Source organism: Zalophus californianus, chromosome 14, assembly GCF_009762305.2.
Source record: "Zalophus californianus isolate mZalCal1 chromosome 14, mZalCal1.pri.v2, whole genome shotgun sequence".
Lineage (NCBI taxonomy): Eukaryota > Metazoa > Chordata > Mammalia > Carnivora > Otariidae > Zalophus > Zalophus californianus.
In genome coordinates this window covers 28,943,509-28,963,320 of record NC_045608.1, presented here as the reverse complement: position 1 = coordinate 28,963,320, position 19,812 = coordinate 28,943,509, and the positions used below count along the sequence as shown (strand labels likewise).

General features: G+C 49.0%; 1 protein-coding gene across 2 annotated transcripts in view; it reads left to right on the top strand.

Annotated features, from left to right (window-relative positions):
- The window catches only part of GNB1L (G protein subunit beta 1 like), a 68,212-nt gene that overhangs the window by 16,116 nt on the left and 32,284 nt on the right, over positions 1 to 19,812 (top strand). For both annotated transcript variants that reach the window (XM_035723918.1, XM_027576224.2), the window contains 3 exons: positions 11,741 to 11,886; positions 12,379 to 12,504; positions 18,697 to 18,859. In XM_035723918.1, coding sequence (XP_035579811.1) covers positions 11,762 to 11,886; positions 12,379 to 12,504; positions 18,697 to 18,859 — 414 coding nt within the window. In that variant the 5' untranslated portion in view covers positions 11,741 to 11,761. The remainder of the gene's footprint in view (positions 1 to 11,740; positions 11,887 to 12,378; positions 12,505 to 18,696; positions 18,860 to 19,812) is intronic.

The following is a 19,812-nucleotide window of genomic DNA, read 5'->3' as shown; positions in this document are numbered from 1 at the left end:
GTTTTGTTTTATGACCCAGGATATGGTCTATCTTGATGAATATTCCATGTGCATTTGAGAAGAATGTGTTCTTTTCTGTTGGGTAGAGTATTTGCTTAATGTCAACAAGGTCAAGTAGGTAGATAGTATTAGGATTCTGTATGCCTTTTTGGCCACTTATTCAGCTAATTACTAAGGAGGAGTTTAAATCTTAGCTATAATTATGTATTTGTTTATTTCTGCTTTCAGTTCCATCAGCTTTTTCTTCATGAATTTTGAAGTTCTGTTGTTAGCTGAATACATATTTAGGACTCATGTCTTTTTGATGAATCGATACTTTTTATTATTTTGTATCTTTCTTATCCTTGGTAATATTCCTTTCTCTGAGGTCTACTTTCTGTGACATTAACATATCCTTTCCAACCAACTTTCTTTTATTGTATGTATAGTAGTTCTTTTTCATCTTTTTACTTTTAATCTGTGTTTTTATATTTAAAGTGGGTTTCTGCCAGATAACTTACATTTGGGCCTTTTTAAAAAAATAGGTTATAGTTGTTAGATCTGATAATTAACATGTTGAGAGTATTCACATTTACTGTAATCACTGATATGATTCTATTTTGTTCTACCATTTTGTTGTTTTCTCTTTTTCCTCTGATTTTTTTGGTTCTTCTCTCTCCTCTTTCCTGTCTTCTTATGAATTATTTAAATATTTTTAAATGCTCTGTTTAAATTTTTCTATTGGCTTTTTGGCTATATCTCTTTGTATTATATGTTTTTAATGGTTCTTCTAGAGATTGCAGTGTAAATGCTCAACCTTTCACAGTTTTCTTAGGGTTAATATTATTTTTCATTTCAAGTAAAATATGGAAGCCTTACAATCATATAGGTCCCCTTACCCTCCTGCCTTCATGTGTTAGCTGTTGTATTGAAAACCCTACCAGTGTTATCATTTTAACAATATACATGTTCACTTAAGAGGTGAACATTGTCTTTTATATTTACCTGGATATTTACTATTTCTCTTCCTCTCCCTTCTTGAAGTTCCACATTCCCTTCTGATTATCATTATTCTTGAGCTGTAGAACCTCCTTTAGTATTTCCTTTAGGCCACATCTGCTGGCAAGAAAGTCTCTTAGTTTTCCTTCATCTGAGAATATCTATTTTTGCCTTCATTCCCAAAAGAGAAATTACTGGATATGGTTTTTTTCTTTCAATAACGATATTCCACTGTCGCTGGCTTCCATAGTTTCTGATGAGAAATCCACACTAATTCAGATTATTATTTCCCTATGTATGTGTCATCACTCTCCAGAATTTTTTCTTTATTATTTTTCAGCAGTTTAATTATGATGTGTTTGAATGTGGTTTTATCCTGCTTATGGTTCATTGAGTCCTTAAATCTATAAATTTTTGTCTCTTCCCAAATTTGTGAAATTTCAGGCAGTTATTTATTCAAGTAATTTTCCTGCTCCATTTCTTTCTCTTCTTCTCAGACTCCAGTTATGCGAATCTCAGACCTTTTACTATTATTCCACAAGTCCCTGATGTTCTAATCATTTATTTCAATCTTTTTTCTTTCTGATTTTATATTAGATAAATTCTGTTGACCAATCTTCATATTCATTGGCTCTTTCCTTTATCATCTCCCATTCCATTATTGAATTTTTTTTTGTTTTGGATATTGTATTATTCAGTTTTGAAATTTCCTTTTTAAAAAATTGATTTATGTTTCTCTGCTGAGAACTTCTGTTCATGTATGTTTACCTTTGCCTCATGGAGCATAATTATAAAAGTTGCTTTAGAATCCTTATCTGATATTCCCAACATCTGAATAGTCTCAAGGTTGGCATCTGTAAGTTGACTTTTCCCTTGAGAACTGCTCTCATTTTCTGGTTCTTGGTATGTTGAATAATTTTGTATTATTTCCCAGACATATCCTGGTTGAGTGTTACATGGGGTCCTCTGGAGAATGTTGAGTTTTGTATTAGCAGGCAGTCAACCCAGTTAGAATTGGCAAACAAGTTCTGTCTTGCCCTTTGTGGGCTATGGTTTTAATCTCTTTTCAGTTTTCAAAGCTTTTGAGAGGCTCTTTTGGGTCTATCCCAGGCTTACGAAACTCAGGAGTGAGCGTGGGATTTTTATGGGTTCATTCACAGAATTAAGAGACCTTTTTCTTTAGCTCTTTCCTCTCTGCAGTTCTCCCCCCAACTCCACACACACTCCATCCAGCAGGATCCCCTCCTCTTGGTTCCTCTGGCCAAAAAGACGGAGGTTTCTCTCAGAGTCACTTCTCCCACACAGTTCTGTGTCTAGGGCCCCTTCTTGGGACAGTGCTGAGAGAGAAGAGAAAAAAAAAAAAACCATCAGGGATTTCCTCTCACATTCTTTAGACTTTTTCTCTGTAAAGTTGTCCAGAAACTAGTCTAAGTTTTAGCCACTGCTGCCTTGCATCTATGCAAGCTGGGCCTACCCCAAGGCAGTGCCGCCAAGACATACTACTAAAAATAGGAAACTCATTCCCATACAGGTCACTTCTCCAAGGTTTTGCTTGCCTCCAAAACCTACCTGTTATTGTTCACTTTTCAGAGTTTTTAGGTAATTGCTTTTTATATTTTGTCTAGAGTCTTTAGTTGCAGTCAGCCAGAGAGAGAGAGAGGCTATACTGAACTTACTTCATCCTGGCCAGATTCAGAAGCCTGTCAATGTAGTTTTAATTTACATTTCTCCATGAGTCATGTTAAGCATCTTTTTATATGTTTAAGGGCCATTTTCATTTTTTGTGAATGTGAATTCATGTCTTTTGCCCATTTTCTATTTGGTCTTTAGACTTTCCTTAATTTTGAAGATTTCTGTATATTCTAAAGATATTAGAATTTTATCTCTTTTGACATGCAAAAGGTTAAAAGTGTCTTAGGTATTTTATCTTCTAATTGGTATTGTGAATGGAGTTTTCTCTAACAGGTTATTGTTTGTGCATATGGAAGCTATTAAGTTCTCTTTGTTAGTTCCCCGCCCCCCGCTACATTACTAAATTTTTTTTAATGCTTGAATTTGTTTTATTATTAATTATCTAAGGCACTCATGTATATCATCATGTCATCTGGGAGATAATTTAATGTTTTCTTTTCCAAGTCATATACCTTTAATTGATTTTTCTTATTTAATTGCATTGGCTTAGACCTCCAGTACAGGGTTGAATAGTAGTATAGATATTGGGTATTCTGATCTTAGAGGAAATACCTCCAATATTTCTTCATAAAGTAATGTGTTGACTGTAGAAGGAGGGGTGCGTGCGTGTGTGTGTGTGTGTGTGTGTGTGTGAGTGTGTGAGTATTTTAATAATTTTTAAGAAACCCATCAGTTTTTCTTTGGTTAGTTGGGGTTTGTTTTGTTTGGTTTTGTTTTAAGATTTTATGTATTTATTTTGAGAGAGTGAGAGAGAGACAGCACGAGTTAGGGGGAGGGGCAGAGGGAGAGGGAAAAGCAGATTCCCCACTGAGCAGGGAGCCAGGTTAAGTGTTTTAATAAAAAATGGGTATTGAGAGAGGCACCTGGGTGGCTCAGCCAGTTAAGCATCTGCCCTCAGCTCAGGTCATGAGCCCAGAGTCCTGGGATTCAACCCTGGCTTGGGCTCCCTGCTCAGTGGGGAGTCTGCTTCTCCCACTCCCTCTGCTGCTCCCCTGGCTTATGCTCTCTCGCTCTCTCTGTCAGATAAATAAATAAAATCTTAAAAAAAGAGAAGGGTATTGAGGGGCAACTGGGTAGCCCAGTCGATTAAGCGTCCAACTCTTGATTTTAGCTCAGGTCATGATCTCAGGGTTGTAAGATTGAGCCCCGTGTTGGGCCCCATGCTGGGCTTGGAGCCTGCTTAAGATTCTCTCTTTTCTGTCTCCCTCTACCCCTCCCCTCCCCTCTAAAAAAAAAAAAAATGGGTATTGAATGTTGTCAAAGGTTTTTTTTTTTTTTTTTTTTTAGTATCTATGGAGGTAAATTATATGACTTTTCTCCATAGATTTATTAATATAGTGTATGACATTAATGGATTTCCTAATTAAACTAACCTTATGGGTGCCTGGGTGGCTCAGTCGGTTAAACGTCTGCCTTCGGCTCAGGTCATGATCCCAGGGTCCTGGGATCGGCCCTGGGTTGGGCTCCCTGCTCAGTAGGGAGCCTGCTTCTCCATCTCCCTCTGCCCCCCACCCCATGCTCTCTCTCACTTGCGTCTCTCTCTCACACAAACATGCTCTCTCTCTCAAATAAATAAATAAAATCTTAAAAAAAGAAAAACAACTAACCTTGCATTCCAAGGATAAATTCCACTTGGTCATCATGTATAATTTCTTTAATTTGATGTTGTATTTTGTTTGCAAATATTTTATTTACTATTTTCGTGTGGTATTCATAAGTGATACTGGTCTCTACTTTCCCTCTGGTCAAAGCTTTAAATATATCTCATGAATTCTGGCTTGTCATGTTTTTCATTGTCGTTTTTAAAATTTGTGGATGAAAAAAATAATAAAATTTGTGGATTAAGTACTTCCCCTTTCACTTAAAATTTGTTGTTTAATAAATGGTTTTAAATTTTTAGTTGAGAGGACATTTTAGTTTTTATTTTGTTAATTTCTGATTTAACTGCACTGTGGTCATCATATATGTTTATAATATTTCTTCTTTATGGAACTTACTGATGTTTTCTTTGTGACCCAGTATATAATTTTTACACATGTTCACATGCACTTGAGAAGAAGGTATAGTCTCTGTTATCAGAGTGTAAAGTTCCATGTGGATCCAGAATATTTATCCCATGGAGTCTTCTATCTCCTTACTATTACTATCCACTTGACTTGTACTAAGAGCAGTAGTCTATCATGTTCTCCAATTATTGGTGAGTTTTTTCTGTGATTCCTTGAATTTCCTGTAGTTTCTGTTTTATAAAGGTGGTGTTTCTGTCATTTAGGACATAGGTATTCAAAACAATCATATATTCATTGTGAATTGCAGCTCTCAGTATTGCAATGTCTGGGTTTGTCAATTCTAATGCTTTTTGGCTAGAATTCAACTTTGTTGACATCTGTATTTCAACCCCTGCTCTTTTATTGTTTCTATTTGTCTGAAATACCTTTGTCCATCTCTAGTTTTAGCCTGTTGTAATTACTTTAACTTTTTCTTAAATTATTTATTTATTTTAGAGAGCGTGAGTTGGGGAGCACTGAGGGAGAGGGAAAGAAGTCCCAAGTAGACTCTGCACTGAGCGCAGAGCCCGACATGGGGCTCAATCTCAGGACCCCGAGACCACACCCTGAGCCCAAACCAATCAGATACATAACTGATTGCACCACCCAGGCACCTCCCCCCTTTTCATATTAACTTTATATTCTAAGTATTCTGGGTATGGTCTTTCATCAGATATATGTGTCATGAATATTTTCTCCCTGTCTACAGCCTCATTTTTTACATCCTTAATGTCTCTTAATGAGAATTATGATTTTGAGTTTTATCCATGTGAGACTGGAGTTTATACAGTTTCAGTTTTGTGGAATATTCTATTATATGAATGTACCAATTTATTCTTTTCTACAGTTGATGGTCATTTGGGTTGTTTCTAGTTTTTATTAGCATGCATAATATTGCTATAACATTCTTGTACAAATTTCTTCTTGTACATATGTGAGAATTTTTGTAAGGTATTTATGTAATAAAGGGGTTGCTGCATCATAAGTTGTGTGAACTAGTCCCAGATTGTGTTCCAAAGTGATTTTTTCAATTTATGCTCCCTCTAGCATGGTAAAGGGTTCAAGTTGTCCCACATTGTAGTCAACATTTGACAGTGGTTAATCTTTTGCTAATTTGCTAGGAGTGTAATTATATCACATTGTGGTTTTGACAGCCATTTCCAAGATTATTAATTAGGTTAAACACCTTTACATATGTTTATTGGCCATTTATGTTTCTTGTGATATATCTGTTCAAATCCTTTGTTTATTTTCCTTTTTGGTGTTTGCTTTCTTATTGTGTTGATCTGTATGTTGTTTATTCTGGATATGAGTCCAGGGTGGGTTTGTCTTCCTCCCCCTCCTCTAGAATGCTTTTATAATTTCAAGCTTACAGAAAAGTTGCAAGCATATTTACCATAGCATGGTAAATACTTATATACTCTTCACTTATGTTCTTCAGTTGTTAGCAGTTTGCCACATTTGCTTTACCTCTCTGTATGTAGATAGAGATTAAATTTGTTTTTCTGAAACATTTGAAAACTGCAGACATCATGACATTTCACCCCTAAAACACTGTAGCCTGGGAATAAGGGCATTCTTCTAGGCAAATTACCAGTATCCTGCCCAAGAAAATTAACAATAATTTCATATTTTAAAAAATATTTAGAGAGAGAGTGAGCATGAGCAGGAGGAGGGGCAGAGGAGTGGGAGAGAGAAAATCCCAAGCCTACTCTGCACTGATGCCGGGATCCCGACCTGAGCTGAAATCAAGAGTCAGATGCTCAACTGACTGAGCCACCCAGGTGCCCCACAATAATTCCGTATTATCTACAGTCCATATTCAGAAATTCCCCCGTTGTCCCCCCCACTTTTTGATCCAGTCAAGGTTCATGTGTTAGATCTGGTCACAATGCCTCTTTAGTCTCTCAATTTAGAACCCTCACCCTGCTTTTTGCTCTTGTTTTTTCTCTTGATCTTGACTTTTTGATAAGTCTGAGCTAGTTGCCTTGTCCAGTATCCTGTAATCTGGATGTGTCTGATTGTTTTCAGCAAGTTGTTGGCACAGATGTACAAGGATGGTGCCGTGTTTTCTGGCATCACCTGAAGAGATAAGTGATGCCAGTTTGTTTACTATTGGTAGTGCCAGCTTCAATCTCATGGTGAAGGTGGTGACAGCCAGATGTCTCCATCGTTAAGGAACATTCTCCTTCAGTGATCAGTCAATAATCTGTAGCATAATACCTTGACACAGTGCAAATCTCCTGTTTCCCAACAGCCTTTCACCCAGTTAGGTCCTTTTTCAAATCTGAGTGGTGATTTTTATGATCTCTTGTTCTCCAATTGTGATTTTAGTTCCCTCTTTTTATTTCTGTAAAAGCATTAAACATCTTTATTTTATATGCCTGAATGCTTTGTGCTCTAGAGGTCTAGTTCTGCCTTTTGTTGTTTCTCATGGCTCTCACTCATGGTGCCATGTTTCCTTTTTTGTTTCTAAGAGTTTTGACTATTTGCATTTCATAGGGCTTTATCAGTGAATTCATTCAGGCCAGGTTGAACGTGGGCTCCTTCTGAGAGACATTCACAGACTGAAGTTTTGGAGACCTCCTAAGGGAGTGTAAATTAGGACTAGGATAAGCCCGAAGGCTGGTATCATGCGGGCACCTCTGGGTGTAGGTCTACTTCTGGCTCATTCTAACACTGAGCATTTAGTCCTGTGTGGTCTCATCTTTATGGAGATGCCCCTATGAGATTGTCCACTTTGGGAGGGCCCTAAGCTTTGCCTTTCATAGACTCAGAGGCCTTGCTTAAGAACCAGAATTCTAGGTCACTAATGTAGCAGATGCTCTCAGGGCAGGTGCCAACTGCGGGGCTCCGTTGACTTCACTACATTTGACTTCCACTTACTTAGTGTTTGGCCTCTGAATGTTCTAGACCTTTTTTTTTTTTTTTTACAGTGATGTACTGAAGATTTTCGGTCTTTATTTTAGTTGTTTTGTGGGCATTTATCCTGCTACAAAGTGGTGCCTCCCTAGTCTGTGCTGGTTATGGAATTCTTAGGTGCCCTATGGGGCTGCTGGAAACCATTCTGTGCTCTTGTGGGGCTCACTTATGGAGGGCGGGGCCAGTACCTCATGGGGCCCCACTCCCCAGCCCTGCAGGTACTCGCAGCATCCCGTGCAGCCTGTTCTTGCACTCCCAGACATAGGCGGTCAGTGAGGCAGGACCCGGTGGGCTGGAGCTGGCAGGAACAATGCTTGGCTGACTGTGGTTGTGGCTTCCCCGCTTTGGCTGACTTCTCAGTACTCCTTGTCGATTCCAAGCTTCTTTAAGGACCAGTGGTCCTGTTGTGGTAAAAGGAAAGGGTTCTGTGACTGAGTGCATGGTGGGTGCTCAGGGCTGACTCATGGGTCAGGCTGTGGTCTCTGGGTACCAGCTTCTCCCTTGGCCCTGCCTCCTCTGCGTTTGCCAGTCTTTGGTGGTTTGCCTGCCTTCCCTGTGAGGGACACCCTTGGGGCCCATGGCTGCTCTGCCTGCCTGAGGTGTGCGTGGCTTGGTGGGAGGGTAAGAGCTAGGTGTAGCCTGCTCCCAGCCACCCATGTGCCTTCCCACAGGGGACCCTGATTGCCCGCTGCTCCTCATGCCAGGAGAAGGGCTCCGGGCTCCTCTCTGTGGGGATGACCCTGAGGCCTGCCAGGCTGCTGCTTCTGAGGCAGGACGCAGGGGGGCACTGTCATCCCCCACCCAGGGGCCGAGGGCCTGAGGGGCTTTCGGGGTTCACAGCATCAGTTGGAAAGGCTGTCAGGGTTGCACAAATTTTGTCAGATTGTCTTTCTTTTTAATTTTGAAAAGAATGTGTCTCTCTTTGTCATCTCGAAGAGCAGGCAGAATCCGAAGTTGTGCTCGATGGATTGAGTTTCATGTTCCTTTGCCCTCTGGGAGGAAAAGACGAGTGACAGAACAGGGAAACGAGGCAGCGGCGGGCGGCTGGTACCGCGCACTGGTGTTGCACAAGGGGCTGTGGCCTCCGCTCCGGGCGGCCCGCTGCCAGGGGAGATAGGATAACGCGATTATTCTCAATTAGATTAATAAAGAATAATTAGATGTCATAAATCAAGTAATCATAGGATATTGTCATGGGAAAAATATGTAGCTAGAATTAATTAGTTTTCAAATAAAGCGTTTATTTTAATTGCTTGAAATGATGGAGCCCTTAATTGCCGATGCATCATTTTGGCCCGAACATTTTGGTTGTTGTAACAACGTGACGGGTTTGTTCCCTGCAGTTCTGGGGAAACAATAGAGGAGAACTTGATTTCATCACCTCAGACCGAGCCTTGTGCTGGTGAGGTTCTGGAAACTCCCATCAGGCCGCAGGCAAGTGCCAAGTGTGGGCTGTGCTTCGGCTGGCGCTGCCCAAGGCCCCCATGCTGCCTGTGCGTGTGTGTGAGTGTGTGCATGCATGTGCGTGCATGTGTATGCATGTGTGTGCCCTCTGTGTGCGCATGCGTGTGCATGAATGCAGCGTGTGTGCATCAGCACCGCACTGTGGGAGCCTGTGTGGAAGTGGCCTGTAGGACTCCGAGGCCCGGACCGTGGGGTGGGATGCCCCCCGTGCCCCAGTCCTGGAGGCTGGGGCTTTTCTGATGGGTTGAGGTGCTTTAGTGGGGTTCTCCATTCTGGGGTTTCTCCAGATCTGGGGCCCTGGAGCCGACCAGCTGTTCTGATAGCACAGACAGCCAGTAGCTTCGGAGGGCCCTATAGCTGCTCCTCTTAATTTTGTCCCAGGCCTGCCTGCCGGAGGGCAGCCTTGCAGGATTCACAGCCCTGGCTGAGCAGTGTCTCCTGGCAGCTCACCTGTCCCAGGCCAGAGCAGGGGCCATGGGTCATGGAGCAGTATGGGGTCAGGTCTCTGTCCACAGGAGGCCGTCCTTGTGTTTGGGAAGAGTCAGTTGGTTTTTAGCGAAAGGTGAGAGAGGCTTTTACAGTGAAAACCCTAAAAAAGAAAGAAACAAACAGGAACTTAGCCATTTGTAAGCTCCATTCCCAGGTACCCCTTTCTTCTCTTTGAAACCCCTCAACAGAGGCGGGATCAAGCAGTAGAGTGGCTGCCTATGGTCTCTCACCAGTAAGGGTGAGCATCTGCCCCTTCCTGGCCCTAGCCCTGCAGTGGATGCTTTGGGTCATTAGGATCTCAGCCCCAACCCCACTTCCAGCCCTCACGTGGGCCCGGCCTTAGCTAGCCTGGTGCTGGCAGTGGCCTTCTGCTGGGTCTCTGCAGCATTTCCCTGACTCCAGTGGTCTCCGGAGTCTCGGGTCACTGCCTGTCCCTGTCCCCCCCCACCCCCTGCCCTGCTATCTAGGTGACTCAGAGCCCTCTGGCTTACAAGGCCCCAGCTGCCTTGACAGTGGCATTTCTCGGGTGTTTTGAACCTTTTGCTCTAGTGAAGCTACTCCGGGCTCTATTCTGAAAAGAGAGAGAGAGAAGGAAAGGGTCTGAGATGGTTTCACCGAGGGGAGGTACAGGGCTTCCCGGTTGAGCGTGTGGCTGAAGCGGTGCCTGGACTGCTCTTCTGCTGGAGAAACCCACGCCTCTCCTGCCTCTGCGCCTGTGTGTCTGCCTGTCCTCAGCCTCAGCCCCCCTTCTGCGTGGGCCCCCGTGCTTGGCCTGGAACCCCCTCTTTGGCATTGGCCAAGGCTCCCTCCTGGAGGAATGCTATCTTCTCTGCTCCTGTTCTTTGCCCTGCCCAGTTCCTCTGGTGGCTGTGGCTCCCTCAGTGGCCAGGCAGCCTCCTCACTGCTCTGCGTCCACGCTGGAGAGGGGCAGGTGGGGAAGGGTCTCAGATCCCAGCAGGAGAGGCCCTCCTGATGAAGTTGCTGCAGCTCCCCAGCAGTCTGCTCCTGGCCTTTCCCTCTGTACCCTCAGCCTGGCCTGGGACCTGCAGGCTGACAGATGTGCCCCCGTGGTCATTGGAGCAGGTCACTTCTGGTCTGGCAACCATCCCTGTACCGTTGCTGGGGTGGGCTCAGTGGGGACACTGGGAGGCTTCTTTCAGCTGGGTGGGCCTCACAGGACCAGTGATTTGAGGAAGGGTCACTCGTCTGTGATATCAGTCCTTCTGGGGAGTGGCAAGGTAACTCAGTCCCTGCCCCTTGCCCACACACTAGTGCACCGGCCACTCTGCCTCTTGGTGGCAGCGTGCAGACTTCAGGCCTGAGTCTGAGAGCCCTGGGGTAGCTCACCAGACCATCCCCTGCCTCCGTTTCTCCAACAATAAGTGTGGTGCTGCCTTCTCTAAGGGTGGATGTACAGGCCCTCAGGACCCAGCAGGTGGTGTTTGCAGCACATGTAAGAGAGAGCCTCCTCTTCATCTTGGGTCCTGCTCGCTCTTCCAGCCCCCAGGGACCCTGCACACCTCTTGTCTGTCCATTGGTTCATCCCTTCAGTATGCACTTGCTGAGCAGCTGCTTTGTGCCTGGTGCCAGTGGCCAGGCCTCTGGTCTGGGGGGAGCAGGCCAGTGTGGCCCCTGTTCCCCAAGCTTGCTACAGGGCCAAAGTGGACAGCATGTCCTGGCATGTCATTGCTCCCCTGCAGGGAAGGGAGGAGATGGGCATCAGGAGGGAGGAGGGAGGCTGAATTTGCAGTACTCAGCCAGGCCCAGAGGCAGGACAGACACCCCAGGGTGTGTGGACAGCCCAGGCAAGGAGAAGGCAAACCGAATGAGGAGGAGTCACTCCTCCTGCTGCAGCCAGTGAGATTCAGGGAGTCAGAGTGTATAGCTGGTGGGTGGACAGCAAGCCCTGGAGGCCAGTGGCAGGCTCTACGCAGGGCGCTGAAGGTTAGAGTGACCTCAGAAGGATGTGGGCGCCACTGTGCCCACCCAGAGATGGTGCAGATTGGGGCCACGGTGATGCCATTTGGGTGTAGAGGCCAATAGGCAGGATGGAAGACAGGCTGAAGGGGGTGGGTAGCATCCAGGGAGGCTCCGACTGCCTTCCTGAAGGATGACAGGTTGGGTCACTCACACCCTTCCTTGGTCCCCAGGTGACTGCACCCCCGCCCAGTATGGCAGCCTCCCCGCTCCCACCGCCAGATCCCCAGTTTGTCCTCCGAGGTACCCACTCGGCGGTGCATGCGCTGCATTTCTTCGGAGGAGCCCAAGGACAGGGGCGCCCACTCCTCCTCTCAGGGTGAGTAGCTGTGGCCCCAACCCAACCCCGGGGGTTAGCCCAGGGTGAATTTAGGGGGCGGTGGGCTAGCAATGAGCCCGGGGCTCATTTGGGGATCCCAGTGACGGGCTCAGGCTGCCCATCACTCAGGCGGGCATACTGACTTTTCAGAACCCACTCGACAAGCTGTCCCTTGGGCCTGGCCCCCTCGGAGGAGGCAGGGAGCACGCCTTGATAGACACCATCCAGTTTACAGTGTCAGTGGCAGCCCCCTGTCCCTCTGCCTGAGGTGTCCTCAGAGGCTTCTGAGGGCCCTCTGCCCGCCATCCCTGGAAAAGGAGCACTGTGCCACTTTTACCCGTAGTTCACATGGACAGCCGTCACCTCAACTAAAAGCCCCCGAATGAAATGCCTGGTCCACTGCTGTGGGGTTGCCAGGCCAGCCCTGCAGAGCATGCTGGGAATGTCCTCTGATGCCTCTGCCTGAGCTGGTGCTTGCGCTTGTCAGAACAGGTCCCTGAGCGGGCTGGTGCACATCTGGAGCCTGCAGACGCGGAGGGCGGTTGCTACGCTGGACGGCCATGGGGGCAAGTGTGTGACCTGGCTGCAGACACTGCCCCAGGGGCACCTGCTCCTCAGGTGGGTCTTGGTGGCAGTGAGTACAGTCCCAAAGGAGTCAAGCTGTGGCCTTCGGCAGGGGCCAAGAACTTGCCACTGGAGGCTCTCGGGGTCTCCCCCCGCTGCCGGGGCAGCCCCTCCCCATGGCAGAGCAGTGTGATCTCTGGCCTGTCCGGAGGCTGTGTCCGGGGACACAAGGTGCCCGGCAATGTAGCCTCTGTGACCACTGCTCTGTCCAGGTGGGTGCCCACTGAGAAGAGCCTGATGAACGCACAAAAAAACTCTGTCTGCAGCCCCACACACCACCTGTGGCCTGAGCAGAGCCCTCCCTGGCCTGCCAGGGCTCTCCAGTGCAAGAGCTAGGCGCCCATGGCTGAGCTCAGGGCTTCTCCTTAGAGGACCCTCAGCTTCCCTTCTGGGGACCCCAGGGCTCTGGTGTCGCAACACCTGCTCTGACAGGTGGTCCCCTTCCCACGAGGTGGCAAGGACTGGTCACCAGGGTGGTGCAGAGCCTGTGCCTAAAGCCCACCCACTGATTGGGGTTGTGCTCTAGACCTCAAGTGCAGCCACCCCCCCAGGGCACTGGGTGGGCCACACAGGGGCCCAAGTCCATGGCATTTGGGCTGACCAGTGCAGGGAGAGGAGGAGATGGCGAGAGCAAGGTGGGAGTCTGGCACCCCTGACAGAGGACGCTGCACGTGCCAAAGCCACGGTGGATCCAGCTGTGAGCGGCTGTGAGCAGAGCCCAGAGGGGTCTGGCACTGCCACCATGGCCTTGTAGAGGTGCCAGGCTGGGGACTCCAGGCGAGAGGTAGGCCAGGAGGCAGCAGGAAGGGGCAGATGGGTGGAAGAATGAGTTTCTGTCTACCAAGTTTAAGTGAAACTTTCCTGAAAGCCCTGCAGGGCCGGTCTGGCTTCCTGCCGTGGACTCGGAGCCTGGACATCTAGGCACCATGGTTCCTGATCCCCAAAGGACGAGGCCTGTCAGGGACCCACCCTTCTTCAAAGCACTTTTGTGCCAGACATGCCGCTCCCACCACCCTAAATGTGGCTCGCAGGTGATCAAAAAACCAGAGGTATCCAGGAGGGCGGTGGCCCCAGACACATGTGCTTGCAGAACCCCAAACTGGCCCCCTTCTCCCCCACTTGGTGTGGAAGGCCCTCCATATGGTTGTGGCTTTTCCCTGATGCTTAGAATAGAAGTTGTATCCAAATACCCCACTAAACCACTCACACTGGGGGCTGCTCTTTGTAAACATTCCTCCTGAGTTCTCAGCCAAAAGGTCTTGGGCCCTTTGGTGCCTCCTGCCCCTCCAGGGCCCAGATGCCCTGGGCTGTTCTCAGGGAACTCCCAGCCCTGGGGTCTGCTCCTCAGAGAGCTGGCCTGATGTTGTGTGGGGAGGCAAGCAGCAAGGGCAACCTGTGAGTGAATGTTTGCTGGGCCTTCCCTTTCCAAGCTGGATGGCACTGTGGTAGCCCTGCTCCAGGCAGGGGCCCGTGGGTCAGGAGGTCTGCGGTGCAGACCGTGCAGGGACTTGGAATGCCCAGGTGCGTTTACGTTGCACTAGAGGCCGTGCGCCCAGCTGTGTTTGGAAGCCAGGTCTCTGCAAAGTGGCCCTTGAGAAAGGAAGGTACGCTTTCATGTCAAGGGGAGGCTGGAGGACAGAAAGCTGGGAGCCAGGCTGAGCCTTAGGTGCCGCCCTCATGCCCGAGGGCACACCTGTGCCCAGTGACAGCCACCCAGGTGCTGTGTTTTATTGTGGGCTGTAGCCCCCTTGCAGAAAAGTGCACAGACCAAGTTTACAGACTGTTGTATTATCACAGAGTGGACACCTGGGTAACCACTCCAGTCAGGAGGCAGAACACTGACGTCTGCTCCGTTCCCGTCCCCAGGAGGCAGCCCCCTGCACCTCGCTCTTGCCTTACCACTCAGAATGTGCATCTCCAAAAAGCGTAGACTTGTTAGGTCTGGTTTTTTTCTTACTTAAAGGGGCCATGCAGAACAGCTTCCTTTGTACGTGACTTCTTCCACTCAGCTGTACTTTGTGAGGTCCATGATGGTGTGTGTAGCCATAGGGCATTGTGTGGGATTTTTTTGTGTGGTATTCCACTGGATGTGTATGTATACCCAGATTATTTCTCATTCTACCATCAGTGGAGATCTGGGTTGCCCACCTGGGGCTGAGAAGCTTAAGAAGACCCCTGTCTGGGTCTCCGGGTACACACGTATCTGCAGGTTGGACCCTGGACCCAGAGGTGGGGCGTCAGGGACACAGGGTGTGCACACGTTGGGCGGCTCAGAGGGTGCCAGGCTGTCCCCAGTGCGAGTGCCCCCACCCCTGCAGTGCTCTCTGGGGCCTGGGTGCTTCTGGGTGCGGCCTCATTTGCACTTTCATGACCACTTAATGAGCCAGCCCTCTTCTGTGTTTGCTAGCCCCTGGATAAAGTCTCCCTTCAATCCACATTTCTCTATCGGATTGACTGCCTTTTTCTTATTGGGTTACAGGAGTTCTTTTTATATTCTAGAAATGGCTGATATTTTTATATCACCAGGTACTGCTCTCACAAAGTGGCTTACAGTTCTCACTCCTTAAGGATGTGTTAATGAGCAGAAGTTAGCCATTTAAATGGGGTCAAGTCTGCCATCTTCCCTTTTGGCTGGTGCTTCTGTGTCGTGTGAAGGAGTCCCAGCAACAGGTCATCAAGACCTCCCTGATCTCCCAGGAGCTTCAGTCTTGTTCCTTTTGAGCCCACACTGCATCTGGAATTGACTGTTGGTGAGGAGGAGCATTCTTTGTTTCTGTATGGATACCCAATGGTCCCGTCCTCCCTGCTCTCATTTCCCCTCCAAGTTCAGGGACGTGGGCAGCTGAGGAAGTGGACAGTAGGGGGTGGCTTCCAGGCAGAGGTGTTGGAGCAGCGTGCCCAGCGGCCAGAGAACCAGGGTGTTGGGGGCGAGGTCTCAGAGGTGACTGGGGAGGTTGGGAGATTGGCTGCTTCATGCAAGCAAGTGCGTCGGTGGAGCGTGGCAGTAAATATCTTGAGGAAAATGGGAGGCAGGTTTTTCCCAGTCAGAGAAGAGAGTCACAAACCTGAGAAGGAGGAAGGAGAGGAAGAAGCCTTGGGGCATCAGCATGAACTTGTGAGGTTTTGAAAATATATACACAAAGGTACAGAAATACTTGTGTGTGTATGTTTGCATTTGTGAGTGTGCATGTGTGTGTGAAGTTTGTGTGAGTGAAGGGTGTGTGTGTGTATGAGGTATGTTTGCATGTGTGAGTGAGGTGTATGTGTGAAGTATGTGAGTGTGAATGTGTGCATGATGTGTGTGTGTGTCTGAGGTATGTTTGTGTGTGACTGTGTGAGGTGTGTTTGTGAGTGAGCTGTGTATGGAGGTGTGTTTGTGTGTGTATGAGGGAGGTGTGTTTGTGTGTGTGACTGTGTGAGCTGTGTTTGAACTGTGTGTGTGAGGTGTGTTTGCATGTGTGTATGTGAGGGAGGTGTGTTTGTGTGTGAGTGAGCTGTGTGTGTGTGTGAGGGAGGTGTGTTTGTGTGTGAGCTGTGTTTGAGTTGTGTGTGTGAGGGGTGTTTGCATGTGTGTGATAGGTGCGTTTGTGTGTGAGTGAGCTGTGTATGTGAGGTGTGTTTGTGTGTGTGTGAGAGGTGCATTTGTGTGTGTGTTAGTGAGTTGTGTGTGAGGGGTGTTTGCGTGTGTGTGTGAGAGGTGTGTTTGTGAGTGTGAATGTGTGCATGAGGTGTGTTTGTGTGTGTGAGCTGTGTGTGTGTGAGGTGTGTTTGTGTGAGCTGTGTGTGTATGTGAGGTGTTTGCGTGTGTGTGAGGTGTGTTTGCGTGTGAGTGAGCTGTGTGTGTGAGGTGTGTTTGCATGTGTGTGTGAGAGAGAGGTACGTTTGTGTGAGGTGTGTTTGCGTGTGAGTGAGCTGTCTGTATGTGAGGTGTGTTTGCATGTGTGAGAGGTGTTTGTGTGTGACAGATGTGTTTGTGTGTGAGTGAGCTGTGTCTGTATGTGAGGTGTGTTTGCGTGTATGTGTGAGAGAGGTGCATTTGTGTGTGTGAGGTGTGTCTGTGAGTGAGATTGTGTGTATGTGAGGTGTGTTTGCATGTGTGTGTATGAGAGAGGTGCATTTGTGTGTGTGAGGTGTGTTTGCGTGTGAGTGAGCTGTCTGTATGTGAGGTGTGTTTGCGTGTGTGTGTGAGAGGTGTGTTTGTGTGTGTGACTGTGTGTGACATGTGTTTGTGTGTGAATTGTGTCTGTATGTGAGGTGTGTTTGCGTGTGTGTGTATGAGAGAGGTGCGTTTGTGTGAGTGTGTGTGTGAGGTGTGTTTGCGTGTGAGTGAGCTGTGTCTATATGTGAGGTGTGTTTGCGTGTGTGTGTGAGAGGTGTTTGTGTGACTGTGAGATGTGTTTGCGTGTGAGTGAGCTGTGTCTATATGTGAGGTGTGTTTGCGTGTGTGTGTGAGAGAGGTGCGTTTGTGTGTATGTGAGGTGTGTGCGTGTGTGTGTGAGAGGTGTTTGTGTGACTGTGTGAGGTGTGTTTGCGTGTGAGCTGGGCTGTGTCTGTATGTGAGGTGTGTTTGCGTGTGTGTGAGAGAGGTGCGTTTGTGTGACTGTGTGAGGTGTGTTTGCATGCGTGTGTGTGTGACAGAGGTGCGTTTGTGTGACTGTGTATGTGTATTTCCTGGCTCTGGCGAGAGGGCCCTGCGGCAGCAGCACCTCACAACAATGAGCACACCAGAACCGAGATCTTAGTTTGCAAATCTCTCTCTGCACTGGAAGGAACAAGAATTCCTTGGAGAAATGATTCCGGGTCTGGACTTTCTTGCTGATGGACACGTGTCAGAAGGACTCCGAGCCAGCTCGAAGGGGGTCCCATTGGCCAATCTGGGATGGTTTGAGCACAAAAATAAATAATGGGAAGTGTAGATGACAACCCACTGAGTAATACAGAACACCTTAAGTCCAAACTGATGGGAACAGAGAGAACGGAAGGAGAGGGAAACGCCCGTTCTTCCTGTAGGATAGCATCTCGTAAATGGAGGAGGTGGTGGGCTTAGGAGTCCCCTGACAGTGGCTGGGAAGGCCTAGTGGTTAGGTGGGCAGCATCGCTGTGTGCCAAGGCTGAGCCATTTGAGAGTTAGGATACAGATTGACCACCTGGGGTCTGATGTCTCTTAAAGGTATTTTGCTTTTAACTTGGCAGTATCGGGTGAACACACTTTTCCACAATGCCACAGTCGGCTCCTATCTGCCCTCCCTTTGGGTGCGGTGTGCCAGACATTTGTCACAGTCTGCAGTACATCTTGGGAGCCTGACACCCTGATTGTTTTCTTAAAGTATACACACTAAAGTTTACTCTTTGTGCAGTGGTTCTGTGGGCTTGATGATGTCCACCATCACGTCAGTGCCGCCCCAGGGCTACACAGGGCAGTCAGCACCCTGCAGAGCCTCTGTGCTGCCCCCTGTGGGCGGCGGCCCCATTCCTCCACGTGCCATCATGCCGCCCCTGGAATGTCCCACCAGGGGAATCATGCCATAGGTGGCCTTTTGGCTCTGGCTTCCCTCGCTTAGCAGAACGCATCTGATATTCCTGCAGGTTGTAGCATGCATCCGAGTTTGTCCCTCTCTGCTGATGAGTGGAATTCTGTGGTGCAGATGCACAACGGCTGGTTCCCCAGCTTCCTACTGAAGAGTTGCGTCCAGTTTGGTTTGGGCAGTTAGGAACAGAGCTGCTGTAAACATTTGTGTACAGGCTTTTGTGTGAATATAGGTTTTAAATTCACTTGGGAAAATGTGTGAGGGTGGGATTGCTGGGCTGTCACAGTTAATTCACAGAGGGAAGGAGGAGGGTGAGCTCACACTTTGGCAGCATGGGGAGTGGCAGGAAGAGCACAGGAGGCTGGTCATGGGGCATGTGTCGCAAAGCTCCCTGGAACCTGGTTGACGGTGCCTCCTTGGGATAGCCCATGAATGTGTCAGCATCAGGCATCTTGGATGCAAAGCCCTTCCTTGGCTGAGGTGTGCCAGCCAGGTAAGCAATACCATCTGGGTCCCTCTCTGGACGGTGTCCCCTACCTTCCTTCGGTATCAGGCTGCCCGCCCCCCCCCCCCCCCCGGCACGCCAGCATTTGTCCAGGTGGGACACCCAGTCTGCTCACCTGGGAGGCTCACGGCCTGTCTCCTCTTGGTTTGGCAGTCAGGGCCGGGACCTGAAGCTGCGCCTATGGGACCTGGCAGAGGGCAGAAACGCCGTCGTGGACTCTGTGCCCGTGGAGAGCATGGGCTTCTGCAGGAGCTCCGTCCTAGCCAGGGGTCCAGAGCGCTGGATGCTGGCCAAGCCAGGGGGAGGTAGTGACGAGGTGAGTACCAGCCCACGTGGTGCCTGGCTCCACAAGCTGCTTGCACTTGGTTCCCCTAAATGGGCATGCTCATCCTAAGCACCTGTTACAGGAATGCTGTGCCCGCCACAGGAGCCCCACAGAGTGCCGGATTGCAACTCCAGTGGCCTTGGTCTGGCCACCTGTGGGGTGGCTGGTGGCGAGAGTCAGGAAGGCAGTCCCCAGCACCCAGTACTGCATGGCATGAGGAATGCAGGGGGAGAGACTGCCTGGGGAGGTCCTCCGAGGACTTAGGAGCAGGCATGCATGGAGGGAAGTCCCGGGCAGGCCAGCAGGAGGTGGTGGGAGAGAAATCAAGGCCTTGGGGAAGTCTGGGGCAGCAGGGGCAGCCTTCTGGGGAGCTGAACTGGGTTCTGGCATGAGAGGCCTCAGTCAGACCTGGGGTGCTGGGGGTAAAGGCTGCCACTGGGGTAGTAAGCACAGAACAGAGGGGGCACGTGAGCAGGGGAACTCAGAGAATGGGGCTCCAGGTGGGCGTGATGGAGCCTCAGAGGTGACCGTCAGATGGAGCTCAGGCCAGAGTGGCCAGCAGTGGTTGGTGACGGGGATCTGGTCAGGCTGGACAGCGTGTCCACACCCGCAGAGGCAGAAGAGGCAGAGTCCACCAAGGGAAGCAGTGCCCAGGACATGGGAACAGGTGGTGGGGAAGCAAGGGTGGAGGGTAAGGTAGAGGGTGACAGTGTGGCAGGAGGGGCCAGCGCTTGGGGAGCTGAAGGGAAATTGAAGAAGAAACCCAGGAGCAGCGATTGGACAGGCCTGATAAGTGTGGGGGCATAGCTGCTCAGGGTCTGGGCCGAGGGGGGGTGGTGGACAGGGGCTCTGAGCGTGGGGCAGGGAGGGCTGGGGGCACACACATGCAGGGAGAGCGAGCCTCCTGTCTGCCACCCTCGCGCATGGCTCCCCGTGTTCCCTGC